This window comes from Oncorhynchus clarkii, chromosome 16, assembly GCF_045791955.1.
Source record: "Oncorhynchus clarkii lewisi isolate Uvic-CL-2024 chromosome 16, UVic_Ocla_1.0, whole genome shotgun sequence".
In the NCBI taxonomy this organism is placed as follows: domain Eukaryota; kingdom Metazoa; phylum Chordata; class Actinopteri; order Salmoniformes; family Salmonidae; genus Oncorhynchus; species Oncorhynchus clarkii.
In genome coordinates this window covers 45,770,186-45,789,717 of record NC_092162.1, presented here as the reverse complement: position 1 = coordinate 45,789,717, position 19,532 = coordinate 45,770,186, and the positions used below count along the sequence as shown (strand labels likewise).

The following is a 19,532-nucleotide window of genomic DNA, read 5'->3' as shown; positions in this document are numbered from 1 at the left end:
ATACCTCATTCAAATATGCCTTGTTCAACTTTAATTCGTAAAAATATCATTCCTATTTTAAACTGTTAATTTGAACTTTGAATTAGAAGGGAACCCCTGTATCTTATAACTGGTGGCAACGTTTTTTTTGGACAATCACAGACAATTATTAAAACGATGTAGTGTTCAGTCCCAGCCACATACACAAGTCTGTATAATGCTAAAATAAAAATGATCTTGATAATAAGCGCCTATATAAATATTTACAAGTGCGTGCACGAGTTTGTGAGAGAGCACAGGTTAAAAAAAACGGGATCCCGCACACTCTAGTGCTACGGTCCAAGCTATCTGCAATCCATGGGACTTGTTACCCCGTTGAGGTGAAAATGTAAAATGGTTAAGGTAAATGTTACGGTTAGGTAAGGGTTACATTTAAGAGTTAAGGGTTAGAGGTTAAGGGCGTCCCAAGGATTCCGGATTGCTCCTGCCAGTGTTTAGTGCCACGAGCCAAACAACTTGACAGAGATAGTGTGCTAAGTTTGTCCCCGCTGGCTTCCCATCAAACTACCAGACTGACGGCTTTGTTTCATTGATAAACTAAAAAGATAGTTGTATTAGGTCGAGACGCCTGGAATAGGTTTGCGAGACGTATCGGAGACTATGGCGAACATGAAAGGATAACTGCGGATAAAGTGTCTGGAAAATAAGGAACTTCGACAGAATCTCAAAGTTTATACTTCACTGTCATGTTTATTGTTGAGTGCGCTTTTTTTGTGCGCGAACAAACGATATTCAGGACTGTGTGCTGCGGATACAGGTAGGCTACAGCTTTAGGTTTTGTTTGTTTCGGTTGGGAATGTTTTTAGCGATTGATTGATGAGCTTAACAGACACGCATTAAACCATTGTTGATGTTTTTATTCATTTGACAAAAAGCACATTGTCTGTGTCGCCATTATCATAATAAAAATGTCATTACAATTGGAATGGAATTGGGTCCATCTCGTAGCGATCCTGCTTTAGAAAGCCTTTGCATTTAGGTGCGCGTTTCTCGACCTTTTCACTATTGTTCAGTAGAGTGTAAGTATTACATGTGTAACAGTGTTAAACGTTACAATATTGTCTCGAGTTTAGACATGTCAGTCAACAACCTTCATAATAGTACTTGAATGTTTACCATAAACATAGGAGAGTCTATAGGAATGATGTAATGTGCGCTTCTTCAACTGAATGCCTACTGTACAGTCGTCTGTCCAAAGAAACACCTGTAAACCAAATTAAGATTTGAGGACTATGAAAGTCCAATGCTTAAGGTGCCTGCTGTGAAGTGTGTTGTCTCCTGTAAGAGTTACTACGGCAGATCAGTGTTGAACATGACGTTTTTTAATGATACTGGACTCACTTATCTTTATGATATATCCATCATTCCCCAGGGTCTTGCTGTACTGATACTGCTGTGGGCAGCACTGAGGACAATGAGGCTGTGACTGGCCTCCTGCAGCCATGACAGAGCTGGAGATTGATCAGTCCCACCTGCCACGGGTCCAGGAAGGCAAGTAGAGAACTAGACTCACTGGCCAGGTCAACAGGTGTGTGTGTGTGGAAGTAAAGGTGTAACACTTCAGGCCAGGCTACATATGCCCTGACCATACCACCTCGCCCTCACTTCAAATAATGTGCCAATGTGTGTGACTTTGGATTACTGTGAAACTAAAAAAAAGCCAGAGCCTCATTACGTAGAACTCCTGAGGGATTTCATGGAGGGAGGTGGGTGTTCGTTAGCTACCCAGAAGCCTGTAAATGTGTTTCAGCAAAGGGTTATGTGTTGTGGCCTTGTTCTTCTATCTGTCTTCCACCAGTAAGGGCTTTGCTTTTTGTCCATCTGGGATAAGAGGTGCTCGTGATGTCTTAGCAAGACAGGCAGGCAGGATTGTACACTATCAAAGCCAAGGCTGCTGTGTAGCGAGTGGCCTGTACAATGAAGATAAGAGCCTGGAATTGGATGGCCATTCCAGAAAGCCCCTCCCCCCCCATCTCTCTCTCTCTCTCTCTCTCTATCTCTCCTCCCCTCCCCTCTCTCTCACTGCAGTTGAGGGTGGAGGATTGCCCCACTGGCTAGGTGCATATTAGATCTCTCTCTCTCTCCCCACTCTGTATTGTTAAGCAAACTTCGCTTTTTTAACTAGCTACTATTTTGTTGGCACTTAATGCAGTACCGATGCAAACTTACTGTTTTCAACCGATGGGTTCGCATTTTCTTACACTGTAATGACAGTAGTAGGTCATAGCTTTTTTTTTTTTGGCATTTCTGCATAAAAGCTAACTAATGAGCAGGACAGCAATAGATGTTGAGATAATTGCTCTTTCTGTACTTGTTTCCATTGACAATGGGCACAGTGTGTAAGAGAGCGTTTCCATGCTTTATTAAGCAGAGAACAGTGGACAAACAAAGCCCACTGTAGACTCTATTGCACCACTACACTACTTGCTAAAACAATAGCAGCACTCAAAGATGTCTGATCACTTTAAACCTTACATCACAATACATTTTTACCAAAATGATTTGTCAGAATGCATTCATTGTTTTAGTTTGGTTTACTCAAAAGGGTTAAGTTATTTAATTTCCTACTGCTAGTTTGTGTTTTGCCTCCATTTCCTGAAGTGCTGTTCCCACTGTCCCAATTGTCCTTCCCAATTCTAGAAGCTCAGCCAAGTCAACTTGCTTTGTTTTCACTCCCCCCTTATCTGTTCCTGTTTTTTCTTCTCTGCTTTCCTGATATAGTCTGCCTCATCGGAGGAATGTAGCTCCCTAAGGAAGGCCCCCACCCCCCTCTGACCCCCATCCCAGTTACTTGTTTTCCACTATATCGCACAGCTAAAGTCAAAATTAGCTATATTGTAAAAATTCATGAAAACAAACTTGTGCTTTTTGGTTTTAATTTAAGGTTAGGTATACTGTTAGCAGTGTGGTCAGGTTTAAAATCACATTTTAAGGAGAGAAATTGTAGAAATGGGCGAGGGGGGGGGTTATGACTTTGTGGCTGTGGCAACTAGTGACGACCCAGTTACTCTCTCTCCCAGTCCACACATCCCTCCCTCGCTCTTCCTCTCTGCTCTGTGACAGCTCTAGCCCACACTGATATTTACCGTACAGTGTCTGAGTACACAGGAGCTGATGGTCCCAACTCTTGTTAAAACATTCAAACTTATAGAGAGGGACGAAAGGCAGTGGTGCAGTGGTCTAAGGCACTGCATTGTCACTACAGTCCCTGGTTCGAATCCAGGCTGTATCACATTTGGCCGTGTTTGGGAGCCCCATAGGGCAGCGCACAATTGGCCCAGCGTCGGCCAGGTTTGGTCTGGGTAGGCCGTCATTGAAAATAAGAATTTGTTCTTAACTGACTTGCCTAGTTAAATAAAGGTAATTTATTTTTTATAAATAAAAAGAGCAAGGCCTGGTTGCATAAAACATCAAGTTCATTTCATTTTTTTCCCCCTTAAAGTTTCCTTGACTTAAAGTCAGTTGCACAAAACATTTTAAAGGTGAATTTTCCCCTTAAATTAAGTAAAAAGGTTAAGGGTGCCCATGAGGTCCCTTAAGTGCGTCATTAATTATGGATATCAATGTAAACAATGTTTGTGGCGCTGAGTATTGTTTTCTTCTGCCCTGTTTTCAAAAGGAAAACGTATACCAGCATGCTAGCTGCTTAGCTAAACAATGGAAGGTGCACAATCCATGGCTACAAAGATAGCTACTGTAGCTACCTACTCTGTAAGTTAGCGTGACATGCTAGAAATGAAAAGAAACAAGTCGAGGAGAAAAAAGTTACTAAAAGAAACGTTATCTTCTTCCTTTTGCCATCTCCCAAAATAAATGCATTCTCATTGAGACATTCAGTAAATCAGGTCATCTCCATGGTAACCATAGACTCTTTCTGCCATACATGTCTTTAAACTACTGTGAAATCCCTTAAATTATGCAATTACCTAAGGAAATGTTTAAGGGGCTCTGTGCAACACCCTTAAGAGAAACACTTAAGACGTTTTATGCAACCGGGCCCAGGAAGGGAACAGTGGTGAAGGAGTGGGTGGGGGGGATTTGGCCTAAAATAGAACCCCTTTTCACTTTCTCCCACTCTTCCTCCACTTCTTTTGTCAACCAGCCACTTCACATCCACAGGCCAAGTGGCTGGGGAGATAAAAGCCAAGTGTGTTTCACCAGTGGCTTCCTCTCACTTTCGGTTGGTTGGACAGATTTGCACTCTACTCATTGTTTTAACACCAGTCATTTTCCTAGTGCATGATTGACATCCCCGGTGGAGAAAGATTCATGATAAGGGAGGTTGTTTTTACCCAGAGGTCGTAAAGGTCATGGCTTCCTGCTTCTGACTCTTCAACATTTTACTGCCTCTTCCTCTGGAGAGGCTGTAACAGCAGACTTTGGAAAACAGCTACTGTCTGGAACCCTCATCAACCTGTTTCTCTCTTCTTCAAATGTTGGATCTATCAGAAACCCTGGATGTTGTCCCCCTGACTCCCTCATCTTGACAATCTGATACCGTGGTAACCCCTACCCACCAATTTGTCCTTCCTTCAAGTGCCACTACCAATTCCACCTGATCTCTTACTCCCTATCCTCTTACGAAACATGCTTTATAAGTCAGTGCCTTTGTAAAGAAGCTTAAGATCCCCTCCCCTGTAAGATAATGTAAACAACATATTTGTGCTGAATCTATTCTCCTCGCTCTGTTTTTGTTGTCACCACAGACTACTCCCTCCCAGCCCTGTCATGCAGTGTGTCCCTCCCCATCCACACCCCTGGATGTGGAACTTGAGCATAGTTTAAGTGTTGAATGAGTTCCAGAAAACAAGTTGGTTAACACACCTACCCAGGAAGCCCGCCAGTCACTTCCACCTCCACTGCTCTAGGGCCTGAGAGAACTGAGTTCAGCTGTCACTGCCTTCTGTTTAGCATGATGTATTTCAAGATGGATGCACTTTTTCCTCGTGTGTGTCCCATCAATATAATTTTTCTGAGTGAGTTGAGGTCTGGAAAAAGACTTCAACTCCTGAGCTGTCCTGATTCCAAGCCAGATTAGGGACTAATCCTACTCCTTCCATGGCACAATGGGCAGTCTGGACACAAGGGCGGTTGGTCGATCAAGTTAGTGGTAAAGTCTCTCTAGCCATATGGCAGGTGTGTGTGTTGTCTGGATGAGGGTTAATGCTGGGCTTAAACTCTGAATGCTGGCCAGACTCAGACTGGCATTCCTCCACAGTGATCGTGAAACTTAATGTGTCTCGGCTTAGTGTCAGAGAGAGTGGTCACCTTTGACCTACAGTGTTGTTGAGCACTTTTGCATGCTGCCTTCAAAAAGACTACGGCCGGTATTCAATCTGATTATGCTTTGTCGGCAATGCACGTTTTAAAGGCAATTTTCACGGCAAATGCTGCAGATGTCGGTGCAATCGGAAATGACCTTTTTAAATAAAGCAAGATCTAATTGAATCCCGGCCTAAATTGACCAACTAGAAACGTCAGTCTTTGTTGTGGAGCATGGTTTGAACCCCTGTATGAAAGGCCCAGGGTCGTGGGCGTCCTCCCTTCCCTGTTTACAGAACAAGAAAAAAGGGAGACCTCCTTGATTTGACTGAACTTGGGCTGCTTGTGTAAACCCAAAATGTAACATGGCATTATTAGAGCAGGGTGTAGTGCAGGTAACTACCGGGCAACATTTCCCTGATACTACAGTTCACCAGAGAAATGGTGGCTTCAGTCTCAACCTATTTAGAAAGGAGAGTTCGAGACAAGCTAGAGGGATACATGGAAACAGACAGAGACAGGGGTGTTGATCATTGACCGTTAACATGGGACTCTCCCAGTCGATGATGACAGCGGGTGTTTTAATTGGAATTTCACAATCTGCTCAAAGAAATGACTCCTTTTCATGACATCGGTAGTGTAGGCTATTTGATGTGTGTGTGTTTTGAAAAAAGGACTGTAAAAGCTCCGATAGACTGTCAGAACTGAGGAACAGGAGAATGTGACTGGCTATGGGGTGGAGCCATTTTGTCTGTCAAGCATGTAGTGTTTATTTTGCCAGAGTGACTTGACCATGTCAGCCCCAGAGTGAGTTTTATTTTTTTAAATTTTTTTTTTTTTAACAAATACACACTGCTGGCAGAGATGTTTAGACCCTCCTTGGGCTACTGTAAACAACCCACTGGTCTCTTAAAACTAGCTATTAAAACTAGATGAAAGGAGGGGGCAATACAGTGTCATTTTTCCACCTAAAGTTTCAAATGTTGTGTTCCACTAAAACCATTAACAACAACCAGCCTCCTCAAGTTCTCCTCTGCAAATCTGGTATCCCTTTCTCTGTCTCGGTCTCTCTCTTTTTCTCTGTCCCTCTAACTTTCTGGTAGCTTATGGACTGGGGGGAATGGTTAACGATCTGGTTGTAATCTGATCTGGGGCATTACTATGTTCAGCAGGTGGCCGGTATATCTCAGTCACTGGGATGGGGGAGCTGTCGCTGTGTAACACTGCCGGGCCATAATGCAGCAGTTTGATTGAATTGGGGAGTCTTTAGATGCTGCTGTAGGGGCCCCAACAGGCACCTCCAGGGACCAGGCACTAAAGATAGATCTGTACACACTGGCCTCCTCAGGAAGGACTCAGACATGCTGTTTAGGGCTGACCCCATTTAGCCGACTGGTCGATTGTTTGGTCGATAGGCTGCTGTTTGAGCAGTTGCAAAGAAAAAAGGAGGGGAATGGAAAAGGGGATACCTAGTCAGGGGTGTGGGGGGGCTGCCTTAATTGACATCCACGTCTTCGGCGCCCAGGGAACAGTGGGTCAACTGCTTTTCTCAGGGGCCGAACGACAGATTAAAAAAAAAAAAAAAACTTGGCACACCAGTAGTACCGTCTTCAATGTTTGTTTGGTTCTGTCATTTCCTGTAACGCATTTTTTTATTGTTAGTCTTTTACAATTCTCATTGTCAGTGGACACATTGTTTACAGAGCGCACAACCTAGGCTACACTTGTGAGAAACCAGGTTTGGTTCATTCCATTTACGAGTTGTCAATTTATTTGTTGTGTTTATTTATTGGAGCTTAGTGGTTAGAGCATTGGACTAGTAACCGAAAGGTTGCAAGATCGAATCCTCGAGCTGACTTGATGAAAATCTGTCTGTCTGCCCCTGAACAAGGCAGTTTAACCCACTGTTCCTAGGCTGTCATTTAAAATAAGAATTTGTTCTTAACTGACTTGCCTGGTTAAATAAAGGTAAAATACTTTTGGTATTTTATTAGGATCCCCATTAGCTGTTGCAAAAGCAGCAGCTACTTTTCCTGGGGTCCACTCGAGTTGTCTTTGTGGTAGACAGTCTGTAAAAAGTTGTTTTATATACTAAACAAAAATATCGGAAGGCTTAGGCCAACCCACTGGGGACCAAGGCCCAGCCAATCAGAATGAGTTTTTCCCAACAAAAAAGGGCTTTATTACAGACAGATACTTCTCGGTTTCATCAGCTCTCCGGGTGGCTGGTCTCAGATGATCCTGCAGGTGAAGAAGACTGATGTGGAGGTCCTGGGCTGGTGTGGTGACACATTGTCAACGGTTGAGAGGCCGGTTGGACATACTGCTAACTTCTCTAAAACAACGTTGGAGGCGGCTTATGGTAGAGAAATGACATTTTCTGGCAACAGCTCTGGTGGACATGCTTGCGGTAATTATGCCAATTTCATGCTTCGTTTAAAACTTGAGACATCTGGCATTGTGAGGTTGTGTCAGACAACACATTTGTATTGTTCCCACCCCAAGGTGCACCTGTGGAATGATTTATTTCACCTCATGAAACATGGGACCAACACTTTACATGTTGTGTTTGTATATGTAAAGTGTATTCATACTGAATAAAAATATCTAAGAATTTAATCTCTTGCATGTATTTTTGTTTCTTCACTATGTATTATTTTTGGGTGCTTGTGTAAAAGAGTGAGCAGACTGCCATGAGGCAAACCTTTTTAGTGTGTGGCTATAGGGAGGAGTGATGGTAGAGACACAGAGGCCCAGACCCTACACACAGTACACAACATCGTCTGGTCTGGCGTGGTCTGCTCTGGTGCACAGTTACACTGCAGCTGCTGGCACAATTCCAGACTGGGTGTTCCTCTGAGACTCGCTGGGCAGTCCTCCAGCTCCAGCCATGAAACTCATTGACTCTGGTCATCACACTACAATAATAGACATACCCAAACACACAGGGAGGGCTTGTTTGTATAGCCTGTTTAGATGTAGTCTATGTAATGACTTGTACCCTTTCTGTTGGCCTCTTAGTACAAAATGTGATTGGACCAGGCAGTGTAGGATGTCATGGGTGACTATTGATGTGGTCTGAGGGACTGCTGTGCCAAAAACGCAACTGCCCACTACATTGTCTCCTTGCAGCGCAAGTCAGCACCAGTCAGATCTTTTGTTACTGTACCACAGTGGCAGTTGCCATTTCAGTATTGTGTTTCTTTCAGTATTGAATTTACTGTACATCGAAACAGAAGTATTTGACGTCACTTGTCTTTCTCTCATTAAATAACTAATATTTTTTCCCACAAAGCTATGGTCACATTTTATGACATGGAAATAAAGACGTTTAGTCCTTTTTTTGTAAAAATAAATGATTTTTTGTTGATTTGAAATGTTAAAATGGCTTTTGACCAACTGCCATTTTTTTCCCCTTCAGTGTGCCATGTTTTTGCTGTCCTAGAGGATGGAGCGTTGGCACACAACCTACAGGAACAGGAAAGTAAGTACAACTATATCAATCCCAGTCCCTCACAGTAATCTGAGTCAGTTACAGTAGTAGTTGGTCCACTCTGTCTGTGTGTAACCCTGCGTTCCCCTCTGTGCCAGTTGAGCAGTACTACACTACCAACATGCAGAAGAACCAGCTGGTGCAGAATGATATCCGCATTGCCAAGAGGCTGCAGAATGAGGAGGAGGAACAGAGAGCTCAACACAGAGCCCTCCTGAGCAAGGCATCTAGACAACTGTAAGGGCTCTGTGTTGATTTAAATAAATATTACTTACACACACACGTTCTCCACCTCATCCTCTCGATGTGCATGCACACACACACTTTTGTTTTACTATCCCTGTGGGGACCAAAACATTTATTCCCATTCAAAATACTATTTTCCCTAACTCCTAAATCTATCCCCTAACCTTAATTCTAACCCTAATTCAAACCCTAACCCCTAAGCCTAAAATAGCCTTTTTCCTTGTGGGGACTGGTGAAATGTTCCCACTTCTCTGAATTGTCCTTGTTTTATCATCCTTGTGAGGACTTCTGGTCTCTGCAAGGATACGAAACCCCCCACACACACACACACACACACACACTACCTGATACTCTCCATATTAAGTCTGTGCATTTATTGTACTTACCTGTCTGTCATTATCTCAAACAGTCTAGTCCACCGGTATTCAAACTTTTCAGCGAGAACCCCATTTTTTTTTTTTTTTTCCCCCCAGAATTTCTGGGGACCCTATGTTTTCGTGACCCCACTCCAAATCTAATGACGCAACCATAAAATATACACATTTCTCGTTTTACATCGACAAATAACCTTACATTCATTACATTTTAACCTCTTATCAAAATGAAAATAAAATTGTTCCAACATGTTTTATTTTTCTAATGCATCTTTCTCAACAACCCCGAAAATAATTGTGCCCCTCTGCAGTTTGACCCCGACTGATCTAGACGGTTTCCATAAACACTTCTTACATCATTTAAAATGTGTACTCTGGCATAGTGTACATATGGCTTGCAGCATGTTGTACATACTATACTGTATATGAAACACAGGGTGGTCCGATCTCTCGGTAGTAATCCTAGCCCTCTCCCCTGTCCCCTCCGTGTACACAGTCAGGAGGAGGACTCTGAGTACGCCAGGATGATCCAGGAGGAGATCTTGAGATGTGCTGATGAGGAGGCTCAGAGAAGGGAGCAGGAGGATGAGGTAAACTGCAGATGCCTTTTGATTTGAGGAGAGACTGGCGGTTCATAGTGGTTCTCTACAATACTGATTGTGTACTCACTGCTCAGTAATCCAAGTGGATTTCCTCTAGCTTCCTGTATCTACTTTAGTTCCGTGGGGTCCAAATAGCTTGATATATAATGTGGCTCTGTAATGAATTCGGTCCCAGTGGAGCTGAATGCTGCTCTGGGCCCCTGGTTTACCCACTCAGATTTGAGCAGGGTCAAAGGCCACCAGAGAGACCACTTGTGCGCTTTTAGCGTGAATAACAAGTTGAGCAGTCTCCTGGTAATTCACTCCAGATTATGCTCCATCCCTTTTACTGTCCCACTGAATGATAGTATTATAACAAACAGGCTAGATGGATGCAGAGGCTTTATCTGTACAACTTTGTAAAATATTTAGTCTAAAATGGATGCATTGCCTTCAGTATTCACACCCCTTTACTTTTTCCACATTTTGTTGTTACTAAGTTGAATAAAAATGTATTTGATTGTTGACAAAAAAAATGACAATCTACTCAAAATACTCAACGTATGTCAAACTGTCAAAGTGAAAAATTCTAACATTTGTAAAAAATAATATTATGATATGATAAATAAAACACTGTTTTGATTAGGTATGTATTCAACCCCCTGAGTCAATACATGTTAGAATCACCTTTGGCAGCGAATACAGCCAAAGGTTTCTGGATAAGTCTCGAAGAGCTAGTGCTGAGCGTTTTAACCAAAATTGTGTTTTTGGGGGAGGTTATTAATATGGGCAGGTGGGACGGTAGCGTCCTACTTGGCCAACATCCGGTCAAATTGCAGAGCGCGAAATTCAAAAATACGTAATTGAAATATTGAACTTTCTTGAAAATATGTTATACATCAAAATAAAGCTTAACTTCTTGTTAATCCAGACGCTGTGTCAGATTTCAAAAAGGCTTTACGGTGAAAGCAAACCATGCGATTATCTGAGGACAGCGCCCCGCATACAAACACATGAAAATCATATTTCAACCAGGCAGGTGCGCCACAAGTGTCAGAAATAGCGATATAATTAATGCCTTACCTTTTGAAGCTCTTCTTCTGTTGGCACTCAAATGTCCCAGAAACATCACAAATGGGCCTTTTTTGTTCGATAATGGCCTTTATGTCCCAAAAATGTCAATTTATTTGGCGCGTTTGATTTAGAAATACACCGGTTTCAACTCGCCCAACATGCTTACAAAGTATCTAATAAATTACCTGTAAACTTGGTCCAAACATTTCAAACAACATTCCTAATCCAACCTCCGGTACCCTAAAACGTCGATAAAATTTAAGACTGAGTAAACTGTTTCTAATACCGAATAAAAACAAGGTGAAGCGCGCTCCAGTTCACGCGCATCAAAACAGTAGAGTCCACCCGGAGTGACACTTACAATGGATAGGACTACTTCATTTCTCAAAAGAAAAACATCAAACAATTTCTAAAGACTGTTGACATCTAGTAGAAGTCATAGGAACTGTAGCCAGCTCCTAATAAGGGTATCCCATAGAAAACAATTGGAAAATCCTATGACAATAATTTTATTTTTTAAATCCCTGGATGGTTTGTCCTCGGGGTTTCGCCTGCCATATCAGTTCTGTTATACTCAGACATTATATTAACCATTTTAGAAAACACTACATTTTCTATCCAATCTAATATCTACCAATTATATGCATATCCTAGCTTCTGGGCCTGAGTAACAGGCAGTTTACTTTGGGAACGCTTTTCATCCAGAGGTGAAAATACTGCCCTCTACCCAAGAGGTTAAACAACTAATTGACCGACATTGGAATTCAAGTAATTTAACCTTTCATTTCAGGATTTTTGTGAGCCCAGCACACCGTTTCTCTAGAGAGAAATCAAATCATTCACGAGAGAAAAGTCCAAAACTATATGGGAAACATGGCAGAAGGAAGTTGTAGTTTTCATTAAGCAAATATTCAACCTAGTTCAGCGCAGAGACATGGTAATTAATTCAATGACCATGATTTCTGACTCGGACACAGATGGATACTCCTTTACGCATGCTACGTTAGATACACAGACCGCATATGCTTCCGCATGAGAGAGGAATGTACACAATAAGACGATGGAGGCTTGATACCCATATGATGTAGTTTACATCATATGATGGCGCTTTTTGCGTCATATGATCCAAAAAGCATGATACGTGAATGATTCCTGTATTTTGAAAGTTTCATATCTTAATGTTATTGCTGACAAACAAAAGATTTGGGACCATGTCAACAATGGACTTATCAAATGTATTTATAAAGCCCTTTTGACATCAGCAGTGGGTGGAATTATCCTTTAACAATTACAAGCATACCCATAACATGATGCAGCCACCACTATGGTTGAAACTATGGAGAGTGGTACTCTGTTATGTGTTGTATTAGATTTTTTTTTGTCACATTAGTGTTATTTACCACTGTAAATCATAGGTATCAGTGGTTTGGGCTGAATTATCCCTTTTAGATGAAGCTTAGATGCCTCACTCTCATAAAGGATCCTTGTTCAGAGTGAGTGAAGTCAGAGCAGACCGTGGGTGTGTCCATCATTCTAGGGGTAGGGTGGAAATCTTTTAGTGGCTTGGCCCAGGAACAGTAGTGTTGCTGTAAGTGGTGGTCTTTCATGTTGCCAGTCCTTTTTGTGTATACATATTCCAGTTACAAGGTTATTGCAAGTCCCCAAAAGACAGCAATTTGTTCATTTGAATGAATTCTTTAAAGACTTGATGTCTAAAGGTCAATGTCTTTGCTCGTCTGTAGAATCACTTGACTAAGCTTAGTCTTTACTCCATGGATTTAATAGTGCTAAATCACTTTCAGAAGCCTCAGTGTTGGCTAATTATAACGATGAGCAAACACACTCCAAGCAAATTCACCTTTATGGAAGATTGGCTGATGTAGTGTGTTGATTAAATATTAGCATCCCCGCTGACTGTTTAATTGCACAGCAGAACAGAAGGCACCAGGCGGTGCAGTCAGTCTAAATGCCAGATCCCCATGGCACTTCCTGAGCTAACCTGCCATGTCAAGCTGCTAATTGTCTGCTGAGGCTGGCAGCGCTGAGCTGGCAAAGTGATCTGTGACTCAAGCTAGAGGAACAGTGCTTGTGCTCGCATGGTCTTTCTTAACACTTCACTTGTGTCATTAGAGATGTTGAACTGAGAACCCTCTAAACCTGCAGCGCTTGATCTACAAGTGGTGTCGAGAAGTTATACTGACAGGGATTGTTGTCCTTTTTTGCAGACATAAAATAAAATCTCTCAAAATGCATAAACTTTTGTTTGTTTCCTATGGTGTAGCTTAGACCTTACTTGACATAATCTGTGTTGAGTCTGTTGTGCCCACCATCGGTGGAGACACAACATGCTCTTGAATACAGGTGTCACCTAGAGCCAGAAATCACCATAATTTGCAAATAAATTCATTAAAAATCCTACAATGGGATTTTCTGGATTTTCTCATTTTGTCTCTCATAGTTGAAGTGTACCTATGATGAAAATTACAGGTCTCTCTCATATTTTTAAGTGGGAGAACTTGCACAATTGGTGGCTGACTAAATACTTTTTTGCCCCACTGTATTTTTATACAGGGCTTCTTCATTACAATGAATAGATGATGTCTGTCTTACAGGAGGGCTCTGGAGATAAAGGCATAGCCCAGGTCTCTGGAGGTCTATTAGAGCTGCTCTTGTACAGGGTTTCTCTGGCATGACCAGTTGACAAGGTGTTGGGTGAAAGTGAAGCAGTCCTCTTAGCACTTTTTCCAGACCAGAGCCCAGTCTCTGCTTGCCCGGCAGGCAGGGGGAGATGAAAGGTTGGTCTGTCTCTGGTCTGCTGGTCTGGTCTGTTATTTTCCATTGAGTCATCCCCCAGGCCTTCCTGAAATAACCAGCCTCGCCAGGCCAACAGGAGACTGGTCCTAGATCTATTTGTGTCGTCTTGCCACATTGACCATAAGAGTTGGTAAGACTGCACAAACTGAACTGGGACCATGCTAACCCAAAGTTGGTTTTGTGCTGAGCGGCCAATGTGGACCTGCCCAATTTCACTCATAATGGAGACTCTGCATTCAACACTTCCTCTGTCGACAAATGCCTTTCTAATGCAGGCCACCCAGACTCTGTCTATGCAATGACAGCGGCTAGCCCTCAGTGTTTATCATGCTGCAGGTTTCCACCCATGATAATAAATACTGTTTAGTTGTAGTGCTCTCATTTCCACAGAACAAGGCAAAGATACATGTGTGTTGTGTTCTATGGAGTTCATGTTTTGTAATTTACTGTTTGTTTGCGTTAACCACCAGACTGAGTCATGGACCATTGTGGTCCTTGTTTGTACTTAGAGTATACTTCTTGGCATTGTTCTTAATCTGTGTCATAATCGTACACTTGTAGCCATGTTGTTCTGTGGATGCTTCACATCACTCACCATTCATTCTTTGCTGATTTCTTTGATTCTGTTCTTAACTGCTAGTGCTTGCTTTACCATCTTGAGCAATTGCTTCGGTCTTTGTACGGTGATTGTGGGCAATATTATACTGACACCTTGTGGTGCTAATCTGTACTGTACACATGAATGGCCTCCTTCATGGGCAGGAAACAGGGAAATCAGTGGAAAGGGTTTTTGAATGAAGGCTAAGTAGGAAGCACAGTCGTTGATGCCAACATTTGCCCACGTACTGGCAGAGGCCTGGTTAACCTCACCCGTAATACTTGGCTGACATTTTTGACTCCGTATGGCAACTGAGCTCAAACTGTGTGTGAAGAGTCTGTTCTGCTCTGAATTGACCTCAAATCACTCTTATTTACTTTGATATTTGATACCTGCTGAAGACATTTGTTTCTATAATCTCAAAACTATTCATTTTATTGACATGTGCTGACTGAATTTATTGTTACGGTTCTGGTCCCATGGATGAAACGATACACAGGCGTTTTGCAATAACATCTGTTAAACATGTGTATGTGACCATTGAAATTTGGTAACATTGTTTCCACAGGAAATGGCTAAACGCATCCAGGAAGAGGAGGGGCTGAGGGTCAGACAGAGGAGTAGGCAGGAGTGCCTCAGTGACGGTACGGCCACACTTTATCTTGTATAAGGGAAGCAACTGATTTGTTTTAGGGTTCCTTTTTATCTTTCTGTAGCTTATTTTATTTCTGAAATCATGTCTAAGTAATTGATTGCTTTGGTTTGAATCATACTTTGGGTGGTGCCTGTTATTCTGACCTTTCCTGATAATTCTGTTACTTCCCAATGATTTTTTTCAAAGCCATGATTGGGGTGCGTGCTGTTTTCTTTTATGATCACAACGAGGACAAAATATGACACTGAGGAACTTAATCTTAATAAACTAAATAAACCCCACTGTTTCTAATTTCAAATGCTGAAAGTGACGAACCATCAAGCCCTCCACACCTGGATCATTGTGACCGTGTTGTAGGTGTAGATCATAGATGCTGTGTGGTTAAGTCTAACGCTTGCATGGGGAGGCTGGGCCCTAATCTAACCCTGCTTTGCTCTGCATGCTTGACTGCTGTCATTCCCATCTGCATCCACTTGACCCCACAGGTCTCCTGGCAGCATAGATGGTCAGCCTTATCCCTTTGGCAATCACTCAGCTATAGCTATCTCCTTAATAACATGGACCATGGCACTGTATGTGTTGTTTTGTGACCATGCCTCTGTTGGGCCCAATAGGGTTAAGAAGTGTTTAAAAAAAAGTGCATTTAATTTAGCATGGCCCCTTGTATTTTCACATGCAGCCCAAGTCTGTCTTGCACCATTTACTGCACCTGCCTAATACTACATGTAAAACACAAACACCCACATTCACCTGCTTTTGTGTTTGCATGTTTGGCTTGACTAAAGACAGTGCCAGCGTCCCTGCCTCGCCTTGCCCACACCAGCCTGCTCTCAGCACCAGCCCCATACATGGAGAAGAGCTGCGCCATCAGCCTGCTACCAGCAGGTGGCAGTGTTCTATCTCTAACACACAGCCACAGTCAGACTCTACAGCTGCGCCTCTGTCTGAGCCCTACAGGACAGCAGGACAGAATAACAGAACTCTGTCATCACGTGATAGACACATGGATCCCCCTAGAATCATCAGAAACGACCTCCAATGCCCTCCACCTGACTATCTGAGTGATGAAGGCTCAGAGCACACAGACACTGTTTTCCCTGAACACCTCCCTCCACCCCGGCCGTGTAGACAGGAGAAACGTCTCAACACTGCCCCTAGTGGTTACAGGACTCCTGTGCACCAGCCACAAGAGAGAAGCAGCGGGAGTCTCAGCCGCCACAACCGCTTCAGAGAGGACCATGGCAAGGTTTGGGAGAGGGGCAGAGGAGAGAGGGAAGAAAGGGGGAGTCTGCAGGACAGGGATGGGATTTGGGACATGAATCCCAGGGTAGCTCGTGATGGGGGTTATGACAGGGACCCCAGGTCAGAGGATGGCAGGGAGCGGCACTACAGAGGAAGAACTAGTGACCCTGCTAGAGGGGTGCAGGATAGAGACCGAGATGAGGTCAGAAGGAGCTGGACCCACAGAGAGACCAGCGACAAGAAACAAGTCCGCTTCCAGGACGACACCAGCAGACGCTGTCATAGTTACCATGGCGACAGCAGGCGGGCAGGAAATGTCTGGGAGCTGATTGCCCATGACTTAAGAGAGCGGGGTGTGGCCTTGAGGCAAAGCTTCAACGGGGGGTCACGGTCACAGCGGGCAAGGGGTAAGGGCAGAGACAGCCAGGTGCATGATGGGGGAAATACCATCGCCTGTAACAACTCTCAACCACAGAGGGCTTTTCAAATGGCCATCTGCAACAGGCCCAGTTACCATGGAGATGTCAGGGAAAGGAGTGCCTCACAAAGAGAAAGCCTCTGTCACCGTGGTCATGAGGGGGAGAGAGACAAAATCCATGAAAACCTGACCATAGAGGAGGCTAGTGGGACTGAGGTCTATGATGAACACTGTATAAATAATAGGCTGTTCAGCAGAGAGAGAGAGGGGAGGAGTAGTGGAGACCCCAGACACAAGGTCAGCTCAGGTGGGGACCAGGCGAGGGAGGAGGGCAGGGGCGACAGGCACTACCATAGCGAGCGCCGGGTGAGGAGTGAGAGTGAACACCAGCATGAGGAGGATAAGCAGTACCACTCCGAGGAGGAGGAGAGACCCCCACCCTCACAGAAAGTCTCCCAGCGCAGCCAAAGCTTCTGCAGCAGAGGGCCCTCCATCAGGGCCAGATCCAAGCACACCCACAGAGCAGGTAACACCCAGAGCTACAGGCTGCAGGTACCTCAGTGCTCTGAACAGGCAGACCTGCAGGGAGGCAGCTACTGTACTCTCCCTTTTGATTAAGGGTATTTTTTCAAAAGTGTGATATTTCCTCTGTAGTATTGTTGGTCATTCTGATGGTCTGGGAAATATCTTAACCTGGATTTCCTTTATTCAGAGAACAGCTGCTCTTCAACCCCTCTCCAGCCTTCATCTTCTTTGTCCTCTCATCTCTTGAAATGATCTAACAGACTGATCTAACAGCATGTGCTGTATCATTTCTTTCCTCTAATTACATGTCTGTCTTCATCTTCACAAGGTCTGTTATTTCATATACCTTTTATCATACCACATCACAGCATCACTCCCATCACACCCCTTATTTCTCTAAACCTTCCTGACCCCAAGTCTCTCCTCCCACAGGAACCGCACTGCAGCCGGAGAAGGGGGCGTGTCTGGACCTGGGGGAGCTGCAGCAGGTGCTGCTGGATGAAGAGCTGGCCAGGAGGCTGCAGGAGGAGGAGAAGCTGCTGAGGGTAAGGGACAGGAAGGATACCACACCCACAGGTGCCACCTGCTGGATGTACTTTCAGCTCCCCCGAATACTACTATGTTGCTGAGTGTTAACCACTCTTCTCTGGTGTTGTCATTGCAGAGCCCTCCAGCCCGTCCCTCCCACTATCAACGCGATTCCTATCCAGCAGGAGACTTCAGAGTGGCACAAGTGGCCCAGGATGAGGTAAGACGGTGTTTTGGAGGTACAGCAGTAAATATAATGATTTAGTCAGTTTCTTTAAGGGAGTCTCAAGTTTGTATGAACTTTTTATCACCCAATCTCACTAGTCATCAGATAAATCATAGGCTTAGCAAAACCATTAGAAAATGCAGCCTTCAAAGCCAAAGGTGTGATTATGACACTTTGTGGTCACTGTGTCCTCTGTCAGGAAATCGCCCGCTTCATGCAGAAGCAGGAAATGAAGTCAAAGCGTCGTTCATGTGACCTTGATGGCCCGGGGTCACAGTGTGAACCGCATGACCTGGCTGACCCCTATGACAGGAGAACTGCCAGAGACAGACGGGTAGCTGCTGCTGCTGTTTCTTTTGGGTTTTCAATTGCTTTTTGGTGCCATTTTCACGTGTGTGTGTGTGTGGTGAATTTAACACTTGTAACGCAGCAGTCTCATATTAACAAGTATTTATTGTGCATTCATTCTGAAGACCTCTTTCACCATACAACCATTTATCCAAAATACAGTTGAAGTCGGAAGTTTACATACACTTAGGTTGGAGTCATTAACTCGATTTTCAACCACTCCACAAAGTCTGTTAGGACATCTACTTTGTGCACGAGACAAGTCATTGTCCAACAATAACTTATAATTCACTATCACAATTCCAGTGTGTCAGAAGTTTACAAACACTAAGTTGACTGTGCCTTTAAACAGCTTGGAAAATTCCAGGAAATTATGTCATGGCTTTAGAAGCTTCTGATAAGCTAATTGACATCATTTGAGACAATTGGAGGTGTACTTGTAGATGTATTTCAAGGCCTACCGTCAAACTCAGTGCCTCTGCTTGACATCATGGGAAAATCAAAAGAAATCAGCCACGACCTCAGATAAATAATTGTAGACCTCCACACGTCTGGTTCATCCTTGGGAGCAATTTCCAAACGCCTGAAGGTACCACGTTCATCTGTACAAACAATAGTACACAAGTATAAACACCTTGGGACCACACAACCATCACACCGCTCAGGAAGGAGACGCATTCTGTCTCCTAGAGATGAACGTACTTTGGTGCGAAAAGTGCAAATCAATCCCAGAACAACAGCAATGGACCTTGTGAAGATGCTGGAGGAAACGGGTACAAAAGTATCTATAGCCACAGCAAAACAAGTCCAATATCGACATAACCTGAAAGGTCGCTCAGCAAGGAAGAAGCCACTGCTCCAAAACCGCCATAAAAAAGCCAGACTACGGTTTGCAACTGCACATGGGGACAAAGCTCTTACTTTTTGGAGAAATGTCCTCTGGTCTGATGAAAGAAAAATTGAACTGTTTGGCCATAATGACCATCGATATGTTTGGAGGAAAAGGGGGAGGCTTGCAAGTCGAAGAACACCATCCCAACAGTGACGCACCGGGGTAGCAGCAGCATGTTGTAGGGGTGCTTTGCTGCAGGAGGGACTGTTGCACACAG

The 19,532-nt window shown here is 43.7% G+C and overlaps 1 protein-coding gene across 2 annotated transcripts in view; it reads left to right on the top strand.

The window, feature by feature from the left end:
- The first annotated feature begins 264 nt into the window (after nucleotides 1-264).
- Nucleotides 265-19,532, top strand: part of LOC139368586 (coiled-coil domain-containing protein 50-like) — a 28,082-nt gene continuing 8,814 nt past the window's right edge. The window contains exons 1-10 of one of the 2 annotated variants that reach the window (XM_071107635.1): nucleotides 330-796; nucleotides 1,412-1,530; nucleotides 8,723-8,785; nucleotides 8,893-9,031; nucleotides 9,911-10,004; nucleotides 15,050-15,125; nucleotides 15,922-17,322; nucleotides 17,754-17,866; nucleotides 17,986-18,069; nucleotides 18,275-18,409. In XM_071107635.1, coding sequence (XP_070963736.1) covers nucleotides 1,482-1,530; nucleotides 8,723-8,785; nucleotides 8,893-9,031; nucleotides 9,911-10,004; nucleotides 15,050-15,125; nucleotides 15,922-17,322; nucleotides 17,754-17,866; nucleotides 17,986-18,069; nucleotides 18,275-18,409 — 2,154 coding nt within the window. In that variant the 5' untranslated portion in view covers nucleotides 330-796; nucleotides 1,412-1,481. Of the gene's footprint in view, nucleotides 797-1,411; nucleotides 1,531-8,722; nucleotides 8,786-8,892; nucleotides 9,032-9,910; nucleotides 10,005-15,049; nucleotides 15,126-15,921; nucleotides 17,323-17,753; nucleotides 17,867-17,985; nucleotides 18,070-18,274; nucleotides 18,410-19,532 lie in introns of both variants that reach the window. The other variant, XM_071107636.1, reaches the window with a different exon arrangement.